Here is a 17,386-nt window from a genome sequence, read left to right on the forward strand (position 1 = left end):
ATCTAATGGGTTAAAGTCAGGACTTACTAAACATCATTCTTTAACAGTAGGATATTTTTATCTTAACCACTAACAATAAAACATTTATTTTCTACAGCATTGCTCAAAATGTCCCCAGTTAACTTAATACATTTTGAAATGCGTTTATTGACGAATCGTCTAATAAAAAAAAACATATTTTCATTTCGAAATCATTCGGCGGCATTCATAATTTTGTTTATAAACTCGTCTCGGGCGCCTACCGTTGGATCGTATACTAATGATTTTAAATAAGCTCATACACAAAAATCTAATGGGTTAAAGTCAGGACTTCGCACCGGCCAAGCCCAAGAACTTCCACGACCTATCCACCGATGTGTAACATGTTGGTTTAGGTAATCAGCAGCATAACCAACGGCTCTAGCAAAATCGTCCTCTAATAAATTCTGTACGGGCGTAAAATGGCAAGGATGGAGATTTTCTTGCCGAAAAATCCTTTGAACTGAAGACTTGCTTACGCCAGTTGCAGTTTCCAATCGTCTTGTGCTTATTTCTGGATATTCTCCAATACGAACCAGAACGTCTTCCTCTTGATCTGGAGTTGAAATTTTCGGACGTCCCAAGATATTAACTTTGGTCCTAAAGTTTCCCTTAATGGACAGTAAATGTCTCCGAATAACTTGAAATTCGGTTGCCTCCTATTGGGATACAATTCTAAGTACCACAGTTTGGCACTGCGTCCACTAAAGTTTTGCTGGACAACAAAATTATACGTTGGCATATTAACTAATTGAAATTAAAACTTAAGTATGTAGTGGCACTAGTGTCACTTTGACAGGTACCAAGTAAATCCGTCTCGCTGCGTCACACTACTTGACATGCATTGTAAAATGTCCTCACAATTCTGCATTTTGCAGTTTAATCGCAAATATCTCGGAAACAGGGGCTTGTTGGGACATCGACTAAGACTACCTTTTTTGTGCAAAATTAATAAGCCATTAGACACAACCAGTTTAGAGGTCAGAATACCGGGTGACCAAAAAGTTAAAACTATTTTTTTGCCCAGATATCGCCGCAAGTTGATTAAAATCTGATGGGACATTTGGATTTCGTATACTCAAAACCCCCCTGTATACCAAATTTCGTGAAAATATGCAGCTCGGTTAAAAGTGGAATAACGAAAAATTGAAATTAAAACTTTTGGACAGCCGTCAACTTTTGGACCAAGCTAAGTTGTGTTAAATCATCATATTTTCACCCCAGGAATCCGCCATTTTGTTTTGTGTCATTACTTTTGGGACACCCTGTATAGTCAGTTGTTCGTTTGTTCGGAGTGTTTTTGTCTGAATATTAAAATACTTGAGCTAATTTTGGCTAGTATTTCAAACCGGGTAGTGAAGTTAAGACAGGTAGTTTTTTCGGACACAACAGAGAGGGCGCACAAAACAACAAAAAAACATTAATGCCAAAATTGAACGGTTTTGCGGCAAGGCGAATACATATTCTATGACTTCCTACCGTTTTATCATATCCAGCCTCATTCCCCGACACCGTGATCGACTCGTCTGGAATGCCTCCATTGATCAGCCCCAAATCGGCCACCGGCCGACACTCATTTGTAGGCGCAAACCCTAGAAAAACCCGCATTATTCCCCCACTGGGTGGCTTCCATTAAGGCCTTGCTTACCTTTTCGGCACTTGCACTGGAAAGACCCTGCGGTGTTCACGCACTCAGTGGATGCCACGTCGCATTGGCTGCTGATGCACTCATTAATGTCCTCGCACTTGGGCGCATTGTTAAACTGCTGATTATCGCCGCACTTTAAAATACTGTTACCAATCAGCTTGAAGCCTTTGAAGCATTGCACGCGAGCCTCGTCTGTGTAGTAGTAAGTGCGTGCGCGGTCCGTGATGAGTCCGTTGCCGATTTCCGGAAGACTCGGACATCTGGAAGAGATTGGTCATTAATTGCTCCCCCCAAGGCTGTGCGGTAAGTTACCTTGCCCGGGAACAAACTGGAACATCCCCACTCCAGGTGCCGTTGCTCATGCACAAAATGACCGGCGGTCCGCTTCGGATGTATCCAGGCTCGCATTCGTACCGAATGATTGTTCCATACGACCTGCCCAGGCCGTTCAGAATGGTCACATTGGCATGGGGAACTTCGGGCAGGGTTGCGCATTGGGAGGCTGCATACAGAAGCAAATGTACTCCAGGCCGGAGTCAAAAGCTGCGATGCTTACCTAAACAGTTGGGCTTCTTCTCCCATTTGCCATCAGATAGACAAGTAATTCGCTCAATGGGCTGCGCGGAGGGAAAGGCAAAACCTGCATAGCACTGGTACATTGCCTGCCCCTTGTAGGTGACATTGGAGGACCCGATGGAGAACCCGTTGTCGATCTGAGGCACTGGGCCGCAATACACTTCCTAAAACAAGGTTTCGATCAGGAACCTTTCCCAGACTGGAACCGGGGACTTACCTGGCACTTGGGGATGTAGCTAATGGACCAGTTGCCTCCGGATAAACAATGGGTGGTAAGGCGGTTGGTGCCAGTGGCGAATTCCTGCCCAGCCGGACAGCTGAAGGTGATAATGGTGCCGAAGGCTGTGTCCCTGCTGGAGGCCAAGGCGCCTGCTCCCGCTTGCAATTGGGGGCAATCTAGAAGGGAGAATACCAATAAAACCCCTCAATCTAGCTTCAATGGCTTCAGCCCACCTGCTGAGAAGCTGGCCTGCCATCCGGCCTTGTTATGCAAGGCATCGGTGCTGAAGCGCACCAACATCTCCCCACTGGAAGCCGTCAGCGTGATCTTTGGCTTGGCTGTTTCAGTAAAGCCATTTCCTGGATGCAACCTATATCCACACAGGGAGTAAATGCACAAATCCTCTGAACTGGGCCGAGTCCCTTACCTAAGTCCACTAGTCGTGGGCCCATCGTACACCTGCACAAAATCGGACTTGTCCACATCAAACTCCTGGAAATTTAAAGAGAGCGGCCCCCCAACCGGATTTCTGATCTTATAGAGACAGTCCTGGTTGCTGGGGTACTTTTCCAGGCCGAAAGCCGGCGATGTTAACGTGGCGTTTCTGGCCACAATGGTCGCCTTGCAGCCCTGAGTGTATCTGATCCTGAACCCTCGCCTGGAGTCGCCCAGACTGGTCTTGAAGTAAACGTAAAGCTGGGAGTGTGTGGACATGACGATGCGCTGGTTGGTTTCCAGATTGCCGGTAAGCCGAGCGATCGGCTTACTTTTAGGTGAGTCGCCGTCCCGGACTAGCAGGTAGTCTCTGGCTTCGTCCAGGTCCAGATCGTCGATTTCCAGTGTGATGATGCGCCCGTTTTGCGAGCGGATAATGTAGAGACACTCCAATCCGCCAGGGTATTGGTCGGGGTATCCAGGGGATTTAAGAATCTGGCCCTGGGGCGTCGCCCTTAAGGTTCCTTAATTGGAGAAGGCAATAAGATTTTTTACTACTCTGGAAAGGGGTTGGTCTTACCGCCGCAGATTTGGGGCTCGGTTTTCCAGGACGCCCTAAATCCCTTCTTCTCCACTGAGGCATCAGTGCTGAACTTCACGATCATGAAGTTGGAGGCTGAGACAAAGGAGCGGTTGCCCAAGTCCTGCTTCCCAGACAATGTAGCCAGGTTCACTGAGGTGTCCTCAGTGCGTCCTGCAGGAATATTGAATATGAGTGAGTTCCTCTGGAGAACGTGTTTTGGTGCGTACTTACCGCCCACCAGGATCTGGACAGTGTCGAAAATCTTCTCGGTTTCAAACTCCTGGAACTGGAGCAGGATGTTGTGGCCCTGGGGGCCTTCCAAGGTCCACTTGCAATTGGTCAAGGGGGCGTATTTGTGCGGGTAGTAGGGGGACTCCACCACATCTCCACTACTAGCTAGGTAGAAGTTGCAGTTTTGGGCGCAATCCAGTTCGTCGCTGTTGTCGCCGCAATCATCTAGTTTGGCAGTTTTTCAATTAAACCTGTCCAGTCCCTAAACTGGACATTTTTACCTTGTTTGTCGCACTTGAATTTCTCGTTGATGCAATTTCCATTCGAGCAATGGAAAGACCCAGTGGGACACGCCCTGGAACGGCACATGAAGGGAAGAAGGCTTTCGCAAGTGGTCAGCTCCCATGACTGATTCTCCTCGGTTATGATCACGTCCACGCATTCTCCTGAAGCCGGGTTGGGCTGGTCCAGAGACCAAAAGCCTGCGGAAACACACAATAGAATCCCCAGTCGAGTTGGCTGGATGATTTCCTACCGGAATACTGGGAAACCAGAGCACCAGCTGCCGATTCCAGAGTGTTGGTTCGGAGGTCGTCCAGGGAGGCGAGTCCCAACCAGTAATGATCCAGACCTCGTCGCTCTACTGATCCCGAGTAGTTTGCAATGCTGGCCGTCAGGTTGTTTTCTGAGTAGGATTCTACTGCCATCAGATCACTCCCATATCTATAACATACAGAGTAGACAATCTACACGGTGTGCCAATTAAAAATTAGGGTAGATTGAGTGAAACGACGACTTCAAGGCCCGGAACTTTAAGACTTCTGTTGCTAAAGCGGATTTTTGGAAATCGCCGCCTAAATTCGGGTCATTATTAAATTGCGGTCGATTACATTTGAATGTGCACAATAACGATGATGCAAAGCTTGCAGTGTTGTTGGCAGAAAAAAATCAACGGCCAGTTAGATCGAACAAAGCCTGGGTGCGTCCACTTAATCGTTCTTTACTGCTTGGAAATGTGGTGAAAATGTCGCACAAGTAGAAAGTGAATTTTCCGCATCCGGGCAATGAAATAAACTGAACGAAGCGCACATTGTGGTGGTTGGACATCGGTGAAATTGCACAGGATTTAATTAATGCATCGAATCGCCCATTAGGAAATCGTGTGGGAAAAAGCATTGAACAAACGCCAAAAACTTCCCATTCGATGGCAGATTAAAAATCCTTGTTTTGTTGCCCAATGTGGTGGGCACCTAGTAGAAAAAGCGCGCCCACAATCTTATGCAACGATCCCGCTTGGATGCAGTGATGTAAATGCAGTTTTTGTCACTTGCATAGTATTATGGGCTTGCAACGTACCGTCGACACAGTTCGGCTGCTTTTTCCCATGAATGTCTGATGTTGAAGAATTTGTAACAGTAGAGTCCTCGCAGCTCCCAACCTGCAACAAAATGCACGAATTGTTAGATGTAATTAAGGATTATCGGGTTTGTTTCATAGAGCTTTTTTAGTTGCCGTAGTTGAGCTCAAAGGAGCAATACAGCGAATCTTTCGCTATGTATTGATGCAAAGAGCCGCGTTCTATCTGGGTTCGGCCCCAACAGATGAATTTTTAAGAATGTCAGTTCTGAGCAGCATGTGAATGAATTGGGTACATTGACTAGTCCGGTTTTTAAGTTTTTGCAAAAAATCGAGAAATCGAGTTGAGATTTTAATAATTCTTGGCAAAATAAAACGAGCTTTTCTCTATTTAACGAAAAGAAAAGAAAAAAGTACATTGCGCTGTTTAGTTGTAAAAATCTGACAAAAATCCAGGAAAACAAGGCAAAACTCGAAAATCACACTACCAAATAATGTGATATTTTCTCCACTCAACGGCTGAAAGATCGTTATTCTGTGCATTTGCTGCTCTAAGTGATGTTTTTTTAAAATACGCGAATTTAAAGCGACAAGTTAATGCATAAAGCATGCTTCGGCCACTCTACTTTTGAAGTATTTGCCAAAAATTGACGAAAAGTGGAAGGCAGTTGAAAATGGTGGAAGCCATAGAGCAGATCTTTCTCTAGTTAATGGTGCAAAGAGCCGCGTTCTATCTGGGTTCTGCTCCAAGAGATGAATTTTTAAGTATGTAAGTTCTGAGCAGTATGTGAATGAACTGGGTACATTGATTAGTCCGGTTTTTAAGTTTTTGCAAAAAATCGAAAACTCTAGTTGATATTTTGAAAATTACTGCCACAACAGAGCGATCCTTTCTCTATTTAACTATGGAAAGGACAGCTTTGTGGCTATTTTTTATCGGAATTATGATTTTTAAACAAATGAATGACGTTGAAGAAAAAAGTGCATTGTGCTGTTTAGCTGTAAAAATTTGGCACAAATCCATGAAAACAAATTCAAAGGATGTTCTTCAAAAAAATCGTCTTTTCGACCTTCAAATCATCATAACTTCTAAGTTTTTCAACCGAGTGCAATTTTCCGACATGCAGTTTTTTTAGAATATTGGACGTTTATGGAGTTATGCAGAATATTTATGCATACAGTAAGCTGTTTTTCCCCAAAAATTTCGACCTTAAATACATAAAGAAAATATCGATAACATTTGCCCTAAAAATCGTCTTTTCGACCTTCAAACTCTTATTACTTTCAAATTTCTCAACCGCTTTAAATTTTGCAAAATTCGATTTTGAGACAAAATCAGTCACTTTGGAGAAAATTTTCAATGATCCAAATCGGACCCGTATTAAGAGACTTGCACTAAGAATTTGTAAAAACATGTGAATGCAAGGCGACAAATTGGTAGCTTCACCTAGTCTGGTGTTGTCTTTACCAAAAATCGACAAAATGCGGTAAAAAGTTGAAAATGGCAGCAACAATAGAGACAACTTTTCTCTATTTAACCCTCCAAAATCTTTGTGTCTATTTTCGGCTCTAAGTGATAATGTTTTAAATTGGGTACGTGGAGTCGAGGCGGTAAGTTGATGCAAAAGCGCTTCACCCACTCCCGTTTTAACGCATCCAGAAAAAGCGAAAGAAAGTAAAGTTTTCGCTATTTGGAGCTTCAGAATGATGAGCCCTGAGCAAATATTGAATGCTTTCAAGTGGACAAAGCAAACGATTTGCCTAGGTTGACTATGGAATAAGGCCGCATCATAGATTTCTTTGACCCACAGAAACACTTTGGGTAGAATTATAGTAAAACCAGCCGCTGTCGAGGTTGTTGCAGAACCTGTCTGCCTTCTCTTCGGCAATTACCGGCCACCTCGTCAGTAGAAAGTATTTTAATAAAGAAAACACGCGCCTAACTTTGATTTGCTGCGATGTTCTACAGCGGCTCCTATAAACAGCCTGTCGTCGGCAAAGACAGTCCGAATTCGAAACATCGTGCACTTTAGCACTGTATCAGACCTTGACATTTCCACCCATTCGCTAACTGAGCCAAAATCAAGGTGAATAAAACTTAATTGCCGGTAGGTATTTCCTATTTGATTAAATCAAGCAGTTTTTTCCCACTCTGTCCTTTTAAGTTGCTATTGTTTTTTCTTCGTAAAATCTGCGTCAAATTTCCAAAAGAACTTATCAGGAGTGATAATGCCAAAATGTCTTAACAGTATTTTTTCCGAAAAAAACACTCAAAAAATGCCAGTCTGGCAACCGATTGATTAAGCCGAGCAGTCGAGAGTGCTTAAATTTTCGTAATCATTCGATCGGGTTTTGCCATTTTCCTCAAAAACGGTGCCTTCAACGGAAAAATGTTACAATACAAAAAAACACCAGCAATAAAACGGAGGTTCTAATAATCAAAAAATCAATCATGGTTTTCGGGTCCGTAAAACTCGCCAGTAGATAAGTCGGGACCGTTTGCCTGCCCTACGTTGCCTTAAAGTCTCCTGGATGTCCGAGCATCGGCATTACTAGCAATATTGCCAAATTTCCGGGATAGTTTTTTGTTAATATCTTAGTTTTTGGCCCCAATTTTTATTATTTCCTATTGATTCTCTACTCCCTGATTAGCCATAAATCGGATCTCATTAAGATTTAGTTAAAGCTAATTAACTAATTTGAAAATTTTATTACACAAGAAATAATCGAAAACTCAGACCCGAGCAATTGAATCAAGCATGCTCACCGTGTACTCGATTGTTTGTTTATGGGAAAGTGGTTCGTATTTTTCTCAAATGAAAACGCACAATTACAGATTTCTATCAATAGCCTATTAGTTGAGCTGCATATTAATTGGTAAACATGTTTTAAAATTCTTGTGCAATATCGTCTGCGACTGTCGATTTTTTTTGAATTTATTGTCCTGTAGCTTTCACTTTACTCGATTTTAGGTTGTATATTGTTTGATTGTCTACCCAATGGGTTACGTCTGTTTAGGGACTGAAAAGTGTTTTCTTTCGTCTGAAAGGTTTGGAACTTGGGAGCAATTTTAGATGTATAAACCAGGATTATGACAATATTTAAGACAAATTGAAAAACTAGTGAAAAATGACTTTATAAAGCTTAAAAATTGGTAAACGTGTCAACATTGTTTCTACAACTAATAAGGAATCAGGAACGGGTTCAAAAACAAAAAGTAGGCGCATCGCTTTGTTTATGATCACCTATAGCCGTTTCCCTTCCCCATACAACAGAGGCTCTCTTTCCTTGACCAAGATCGGCCCTTCATAAGCGCCCTGACAGTTGTTTAAGAACACACTCCCGGATGGTGTGGCGCATAGTTTAAAACCAATAAATTTCCTATACAACAATAAAAAAATCTCTTAGTAAATCCATTGGCATTTGGTTATGCATCATCATTATTAATGCCAGTACAAGTGATTGCACAAGCCTCCATTATTAGCGACGACAATTAAATCTTCGAAGGATTTGCAGCGTTATGCAACCAATAATGCGGTGATTCGTTTGTTTATTTTCTGCATATAAAAGTTTACTAACGGCCTCCCAAATATCCCCATCAATGTGATTGGCCAGATTGGGACCATCCTATAAACCAGTCAAGCCCCCGGGCTGTATAGGCAAAGAACGACATTCCAGCCATATCTTGAATGTTACGCAAGCCTATCAATTCATGCAAGTGTAGTCGATTTGCAAAAAACACCATTCGACTTACCATTGGGACATGTGAAAAGATTCGTTGATCCATTGGTTGGATTTATTCGTATAATGGCCAATAGGGCGACCAGTAGGGCCGCCTCTTTCCTTATCAACATCGATCTGAAACGAATAAAAATCATGGATTTATTAACAGAAAACGTCAAATATCATAAAAAAAATGCTGCTGGGAAGAAATTTTTCGCGTTTACATTCTTCAAGTTCCATTGACAGTTTTTTTCGTCGTTTTCCCGTGTTCACATAATTTACCGGTTGGCTGGTTGTGCATCTTGGGCTAATCAGCGTTTAATTAGTTAATTTGTTGACTTTTTGCTAAATTTAGCCGTGAAGCGCCGGTTTTTTGCGATAAGACCTAAGATGAACCATTGTTTGGGTGAGTTTTGAAGAAATATCGAGAGTTTGCTTTTTTCTTAATTTCCTTCATTTCTCCTTTTAATAACAGTTTTGCTCCGGAAATTGTGCAACAATAAAGTGAAATAGTGAGGATTTTTAAAAGTCCTTACGGTTGTCCTGATTCACTATAAGCGGATTCTTTTTTGTTTGGAAAATTGCTCAAAAAGTGCAAAATGTTAAGAGAAAATGCTTCAGAACGGGCGTTGTTAAAAAAAATCTGTCTTTGCTAAATCAGGCCATTAGGACATCTTTCCTTCCTCATCCATAGGGGTTGAAAATTCATAAAATGTTACCAAGCTGGGGAGTGAAGTCCAATTTCTCTATTTGAGTAGAAAAGGCACTAATTTTTAACAGTCCAAAGTATCAGCCTTGTAGAAACTCAAAGAGTCCGAAGTTTCAGATTTGCAGGAGTTTCCAGTGATTTTTGGAAAGTTTTCAAAATTTACCTCAAAATCTGTTGACTTAATTGGGCACAAATTTCTTAGAAATTTCATGAAATCTTATCAAGCGCAGGTAATAAAGTAAAATTCTTGCACTTTAGTAAAAAAGATGTACATTTTCAAGCCTACAACAATTCGGTTGTGCAGGAATTTTCTTTGATTTTTGCGCAATTTTTAAAATTTACTTGAAATTCAAGCGTTTAAATGGGGCGCGATTGTCTGAAAATTTATCAAATCTTTTTAAGCGCTGGGAATAAAGTCGAATTTTTGCATTTTTCTAGAAAAGATGTAGATTTTTAGGACTGCAACATTTCAGTTGTGCAAGAAATTTCTTTGATTTTTACGCAATATTCAAAATTTACTTGAAAATTGACGGTTTAAATTGGGCGCGATTGTCTTTGAAAATTCATCAAATCTTATTAGACGCGACCAATAAAGTACAATTTTTGTATTTTATTACGTATATAACGTATATTACGTATATAATATATATAAATACATAAATTTTCAAGAGCACAAAATTTCATTTGTACAGGATTTTTCGTTGATTTTTGGGCAATTTTTAAAATTTACTTCAAAATTGGCTGTTTAAATGGGACGGGATGGTCTTTGAAAATTCATCAAATCTTATCAAGCGCTAGGAATAAAGTAGAATTTTTGCATTTTTCTATAAAAGATGTAGATTTTCAAGAGTGCAAAATTTAAATTGTGCTGGAAACTTCGTTGATTTTTGCGCAATTTTCAAAATTTACTTCAAAATCAACTGTTTAAATGGGGCGTGTTTGTCTTTGAAAATTGATCAAACCTTATCAAGCACCGGAAGAGGCGCTCCAGTTTTCCACAAATTTCCAGTGATTTTTGGGAAATAATTTCCGAAAATCCAGAGAAACACAATCAGAATGAAACTGGTGACTTTTTCTAGCTTTTAGTTCATAGTGAAAAAAAATTCGCGTAACGTTTCGCATGCAGTAGTGGCTTCCATCTTCAGAGCGGTGCTGAGCAAACCACCTCTGAATATGCCACTCAGTCGTGCTTGCGAAACACCAGGGAAAAATTCATCTTCACATAGACCTAGTTGTATGCTTATTACTAATGAATATCTGGCATTGTTTAAGCAACTTCTGGAGGAATTGTAAAAAATCTGCGTGCACTAAATCATGCTTTTCATATGGATTTTTTTGTCCAAGTTTAAAGTCCCCATTAACCGTAGGAATGTTGACTAGTGTCCACACACAAGGTTCTGAGCGATGGCGTTTAAGGAAACCAACGGATAAATTATTAATAATTGCCACCTTAGAAATAATCAATAGGTTTTGTTACGTAAATCTGGTAAGACATGTTTTTGCGCCATGAAATATGTATTGTACAATTTCAAAGTGGCACTTCAAGGTTGATTTTGCGTAAGAACCACAAAGAAAGTTCCAATTTGAGCATTAATGAAAGATACAAGCAAAGGGAAAGAGGCTAACTGTGCCTCGTTCTAGAATTCCACGTACAAGATTTGTCACTTCAAGCACCATATTTTCCGGTAATTGGATCACGCACAGTGGTTTTTTTCCATTTTTCGTTTTAATGAAATGGTTCTACGTGTTTTGCTTTTTGTGCCACTGGGTTTCGGTGTTTGCTTAATTGCGTGAGTGGGAAATGGGTTAAGTGAAGTTACAAATTGTGCATGCAGACATTTCTTGTTCTTTAACTGTGCTGCAAAAGGGTTTGGTATGCGGATTCATGTTCGCAATCCATTGAGAATCACCCATCGTGTTAAGTAGCGCAGAGATGCAGATCTGCACACACACACACATACATACCGTATTGTGCCATAATAATAATTCCTAATTCAATTAATTATTTCGGTTTACCGTTAACGGTTATGAGGCCTTAAGAGCGCACAAGGATACAGACAAATAGAGCAGAAACCGTACTAGTGGAACGTAATTGGTACTGTACGAGTAACGCAGATTTATTAATTGCAGAAATCTGTTTGATGGATGCAACCGATGGCCACTTTTTGAACCAGATTTTGGTGTTGGTGATTTTGCGCGCCCATTCCAAAACTCAATTCGCTGCTCCAATTTCCAAGCTATTACACAGTGGGATTGTTGCAAAACCTTATAGGAAATTGTCGATTACATGGCATAAATTAGAGCATTTTATTCAATAAGTTTCCTGTTTAATGAATTTTTTCACCGGGTATGATTGAATGCTTTTGGTTTCTGCGAAAATTCCGCTTTTACTGTACATTCTGTATAAAATTATATGGAACTTCAATTGGATTTAGGGGCAGGCAAAAGGGTTTGTTTAGTGAAGTTAGAAATAATCGATGGGTTTTTAAAAACCATTGGAGAATTTTAAAATTTTCTATTGCAGTTTTTTTTATGAGAATTAAAATTTTTAACATTTTATATACTCTTGTTTACTAGTTATGAATTTTCAAAGACAGTCGCGCCCTATTTGAACAGCAACTTTTAAGGTGAGTTTTTGAAAAATTTCCAAAAATCACCGAAAATTTCTGGAAAACTGAAATTTTGGATTAGTGATAAGTTGCGCCTCGTCCACTAAAATACCAAAATTCCGCTTGATTATCTGCGCCTGAGAAGATTTGATGAATTTTCAAAGACAATCGCGCTCAGATAAAACAGCCGAGGTAAATTTTAAAATGTTTCTAAAAATTACTCAAAATTCCTGCAAATGTGAAATTTTTAGCTCTGGAAAAGTTGTGTTTCTTGTACTGAAATGCAAAAATGATGCTTTGCTACTTCACTACCTGCACTTCAAAAAATTGATGATGAATGATTTTTCAAATGTAGTGGCACCCCATTTAAACGCTCGAGTTTCAAGTTAATTTTGAAAATTGCGCAAAAATCACCGAAAATACCTACACAACTGAAATTTCGGAGTTTTGAAAATGTCCATTTCTCTTACTAAAATGCAAAATTTCACTTTTGCATTTTCATTCAAAAATCTACATCTTTTCTAGAAAAATGCAAAAATTCGACTTTATTCCCAGCGCTTAAAAAGATTTGATAAATTTTCACACAATCGCACCCCATTTAAACGCTCGTGTTTCAAGTAAATTTTGAAAATTGGCAAAAATCACCGACAATTCTTGCACAACTGAAATGTTTATTTTTCCTACTGAAATACAAAGTTTCGCTTTCTTACTAGCGATTAGTAAGATTTGAGGAATTTTTAAAAACATCGTATTCAATTAAAACATCAAATTTTGCGAAAAATTTCAAAAAATTCCCAAAAATGTCTCGAAATTCCTAGAAATATGAAACTTTGGGCTCTTGAAAACTTGTGCTTCACCTTCTGAATATCAAAAATTCTAGTTTACTACTTGCGCTTTATAAGATTTATTATTTTCATTTATTTCAATTTTCAAAGACAATCGCACCCCAATTTAAACGCTCGAGTTTCAAGTAAATTTTGGAAATTGCGCAAAAATCACCGAAAATACTTGCACACTGGAAATTTTGGAGGTTTGAAAATGTCTATTTTTTCTGCTAAAATGCAAAATTTGACTTTATTACGTATGCTTGATAAGATTTCATTAATTTTCAACGGCAATCGTACCCTAATACATATTCAGATTTTGAGGCAAATCTGAAAAAAATTCCCAAAAAATACAGGAAAGTCCTACAAATGTAAAACTTTGGATTCGTGAAAATATGCGCTTGCTCTACAAAAACTCAAAAATGTCAGTTTACCACCAGTTGCAGTCGAAATACTTCATCAATCAAGTGTTGCTTAATGTTTTTGGGCCACCCTATACAAGGTGACTTCCGGTAGATGGACCTTTGGGGTTTTTCAAAAAAGTTTTTCTGGCCGATATACAGGGTGTGAGGGTTTGGGCAGTAGACTTGGAGTCTTTTGTCTGAGGATTACGCGAATTGGAAAACTGTAACAGACGTTACGTAAAAACAAGCGGTTCCCAGTATAGAAAAATCATCACGAAATCGCCTAATTGTTCTTCGTCTAGTGGGAATCGGACGGTTTTCGATGCACCAACTTGAGCGCTAAATTGGCAAACAATGTCACGTTTTAAGACACATAACTGTGCTTTGCCACACTTATTTCTTTCAACTGTGAGTCATTTGATTAAAATTTCGCGTGAATTATTTGCGAGTTTTGTCATATTTTGGGTCCCGATTATTTTGGAGGATGCATCAGAAGGAAAAACTGGCGATTTTTTGACCTACTGGTCGATCAACCGCGGAGATTGAAACGTTTCGCCAATTATCGCGTACATGCTAATTACTAGGAAACCTAAAAAAAGGCGACAATTCATTTCCAGCCAAGGCGTATGAACGGTTCCAATGCAGGTCCAACCTTGACTTTCTAATGGTTCTGTGTGTGTGTTTGTTTGCGGTCAGAAGTATGTGCACTTTTTCCTTGCGTCCGCATAATCAGCTTCTGGTCAGCGCGAAGAATTTCGGAATTTATTTCATTCAATTCACAGTTTTCTCCGTGTATAATCTCAGGCGGGGTATTATGAATCGGCTGCGGCTGAAACCTTTCAAAAGCAACATAATTAGATGAATTCTTATGCAACTGCTGACCCAGTTCCTTCCACTGCTTCAGCCTCAACATCGCATTTCTTTGCTGCTGCTGCGGAACACAGTCGATGCATACGAATCGGTTCCTTCGCCTTCAACTGGAAAAACCTCCAAAATATCGTTTAAGTCGAAAATATTGCTGCTGGTTGTGTCATGATTGGCTTTCTCTGCCCGTTCCAAGAATGAATCAATTCGCATTTGGTCAAGTCTCTCTTTTCTGTGTTCAAAGCTTGCAGCCTGAATCATTGACCTTTCAATAGAGGAAATGTGACTTCCGCAAACCCCCTTTCTTTTTAAAATGCACCACTGGCTCAAGTTACTTCTTTCCGGCCTGTAAATTCTCCTAAATAGGAAAACTCACCGAAAACGTGTCTTATTTACTTATACATTGATTTATTCATGCAGCATATGAGCGCGGCATATAACTGTATTTTGTCATACTTATTGACGGCGTTTTGAGTCATCTTTCCAGTTCATTTAACAGCTACGAAATGCTTAATCGGGTTCTGGTACAGTCACCGTAGGTGCTAATCGCTCATTAGAGGGATTTTCGCAGCTTTTATTCGGCGTTTTTCCCAATTCCTCACACTAATGTGACATTTGCTTTTGTGCTTATCTGATTAACATTTTGACAGAAAAATCAGTTTCAGAAGTTGCACATGTACTGATTTTTTGATGAAGGTTTGGTTAATGAGTGCACAAAAGTTTATTCAGCTGGTTAGGGGGCTTCGCTCTACCATCCTGTATATGTTGTGTCAAGTAAAGTATTGCTCAATGCCAAAGCTATTTTCGAGTAGAAGAAGGCTTTAAATGATTAAAGCTTTTTTTGATTTTTCATTAATTTTTTTGAGAAAGGTTTGCATAAATGTGCGCGGTTTTCTTTTCTCAGAAAAATAATAAATTATTATCCAGCGCCGGTATTAAAATGGAGTTTTCACATTTCAGTAGAAAAGGCATACAATGCTAAAAATCCGAAATTTTAGTCTTCCACAATTTCTTCGTTTCAATTGACCTCTATTGTGTTTCAAAATTTTTCAAATCTTATGCAGCGCAGGTGATGGAGTGAAATTTCGGTTTTTTCGTAGACAATATACAAGTTTTCCAGAATAAAAAGTTTTAGATTTACGGAACATTTAGTTGATTTTTGGAAAAATTTCATTTCATCTTAAAATTGAGTATTTAAATAGAGCGCGATCGTCTCTGACTTAATCAATACTTAATGAAGTGGAATCTTTTTTGGGAAAAGTGGAAAAATTTTCGACTGTAAAAAGCTTCAAATCTGCACGAATTTTCATTGATTCTTAAGAAATTTTCTAAATGTATCTAAAACAGCGGGTGTTTTAATTGGGAGCGATTGTGTTTGAAAATTTCTAAAATCTTATCAAGCGCAGGTAATGAATTGGAATGTCGTTTTTTTTGGAGAAGAAGCGCAAGTGCTCAAGAGTCCAAAGTTTCACCTTTGTACAAATTTTCGTTGATTTTAGGGAAATCTTTAAAATTTACCTTAAAAGCGAATGTTTAAATGAGACGCAATTGTCTTTTAAATTCATCAAATTTTTATCAAGCGCAGGTAAAGTGAGTTTTCAGTATTTTCGTAGAAAAGGTGCAAACATCCAAGAATGCGAAACGTCAGATTTGCACAAATTTGTCTTGATTTTCGAGAATTTTTTAAAATTTAACTAAAATATCGGGTGCTTTAATCGGAAGCAGTTGTGTTTGAAAATTCATCAAATCGCATCAAGCGCAGCAAATGAAGTGAAGTGTCGGTTTTTTCGTAGCAGAAGCGCAAATGCTCAATAATCCAAAGTTTAACATTTGCATAAATTTTCGTTGATTTCAGGGAAAATTTGAAAATTTACCTGAAAAGCGAATATTTAAATGAGACGCGATTGTCTTCGAAAATTCATGAAATTGCATCAAGTGCATGCAGTAAAGTGAGCTTCCGGTATTTTCGTAGAAAAGTCGCTAATGCTCTAGAGACCAAAGTTTCACATTTGCACAAATTTTCGTTAATTTTAGGGAAACTTTCAAAATTTGAATGAATGAATCAAATCTTATCGAGGGTAGGCACTAAATTGAAATTGTGTATTTCAGTAGAAAAAATGCAAATTTTCCAGCCTCCGAAATTTCAGCTTTGTAGGAATTTCGGTTGATTTTTGAAAAAATTTCAGATTTGATCTAAAAATCCGGTGCTACAATTGAACTCAATCGTCGTGGAAAATTCATAAGCAGTTTATGTTGTAGTATTTTGTTTTGTTTTTTTTTACTCGCTTTGTCCATAAAATTTGTGAATTTTTCCGTGGCAATAAAGCATATTTTGATTTGATTTGAAAGTTCTGAAAATTTGAATTTTCATCCAAAAATTCCTGTCACTCATCGTTGAAAATTTCAGTCATTTAGACACTCTAATTGATTTTTGGGAATTTTTCAAAAACTCAAAACTCAAAATTTGTGACTCGACAATTCAAATTACCACTAATTAAAAAATCGAACAAGTCGCTCATTAAAGCAATTTCAAACACAAAAAACGAACCACTGGTACTGTTAGAACGCTGGTGAACCGAACGGCCAAACCGGTACCGTTCTTCAGGGCTTTCCTTGCATATCAAATGGATCACATATTTCTATTGGGTACCGTCCAATAAAACCCATTCCCAATCGATTTCTCCACTTGTTCCATTTTCCCATTCTTTCCCACTTTAGTACCGGTACCACAATTCCCAGATAGATCGCCTAAAGCCCGAACCACACACACATTTTCTTCGCGGCATTATTTCGATATGATCGGTGTTCCACAAAGTCATTCATACCTGAGAAAGTTGCGTTTAGCATTTTAAGGAGCGGCCGCGAAGAATGCGTGTAATGTGGAATATGGGTTCCATGGGTTCCAGCTGCAATGTCAGCAACAAATTCACTTAATGCGTGGGTTCGAAGGCAAATAGCTGCATTGGTAAAACTGCTAATTGGACAAGGTTGTCGCGATAATCCTTGGATTTTTTGCATTTCCTATTGGAGAGAAGAATTCTGCATTCAATTGCGTGATTTTTCAATGACTTCGAGAATTTGGCGCTGAAAAAACTTGAATCGAACATTTTCTTCCGCAAAAACTTTTTGGATTAGTTCCACTAGTTTTCTTCATTGGTTAGCGGACCTTCTCCACCTATTGAAGAT

General features: G+C 39.2%; 1 protein-coding gene across 2 annotated transcripts in view; it reads right to left on the reverse strand.

Annotated features, from left to right (window-relative positions):
- LOC109533262 overlaps positions 1 to 17,386 on the reverse strand; it is a 36,769-nt gene that overhangs the window by 18,411 nt on the left and 972 nt on the right. For both annotated transcript variants that reach the window (XM_019898545.2, XM_019898544.2), the window contains exons 2-14: positions 8,822 to 8,925; positions 5,068 to 5,149; positions 4,247 to 4,434; positions 3,993 to 4,193; positions 3,712 to 3,936; positions 3,478 to 3,651; positions 2,890 to 3,421; positions 2,696 to 2,832; positions 2,460 to 2,638; positions 2,223 to 2,406; positions 1,979 to 2,168; positions 1,667 to 1,926; positions 1,498 to 1,610 (exon numbers count right to left, since the gene is read on the reverse strand). In XM_019898545.2, the coding sequence (XP_019754104.2) occupies positions 1,498 to 1,610; positions 1,667 to 1,926; positions 1,979 to 2,168; positions 2,223 to 2,406; positions 2,460 to 2,638; positions 2,696 to 2,832; positions 2,890 to 3,421; positions 3,478 to 3,651; positions 3,712 to 3,936; positions 3,993 to 4,193; positions 4,247 to 4,434; positions 5,068 to 5,149; positions 8,822 to 8,921 (2,565 nt within the window). In that variant the 5' untranslated portion in view covers positions 8,922 to 8,925. The remainder of the gene's footprint in view (positions 1 to 1,497; positions 1,611 to 1,666; positions 1,927 to 1,978; positions 2,169 to 2,222; positions 2,407 to 2,459; positions 2,639 to 2,695; positions 2,833 to 2,889; positions 3,422 to 3,477; positions 3,652 to 3,711; positions 3,937 to 3,992; positions 4,194 to 4,246; positions 4,435 to 5,067; positions 5,150 to 8,821; positions 8,926 to 17,386) is intronic.

The sequence above is a fragment of the Dendroctonus ponderosae genome, unplaced genomic scaffold (genome assembly GCF_020466585.1).
Source record: "Dendroctonus ponderosae isolate FM_Combo_2020 unplaced genomic scaffold, Dpon_F_20191213v2 Dpon_F_20191213_1, whole genome shotgun sequence".
In the NCBI taxonomy this organism is placed as follows: Eukaryota; Metazoa; Arthropoda; class Insecta; order Coleoptera; family Curculionidae; genus Dendroctonus; species Dendroctonus ponderosae.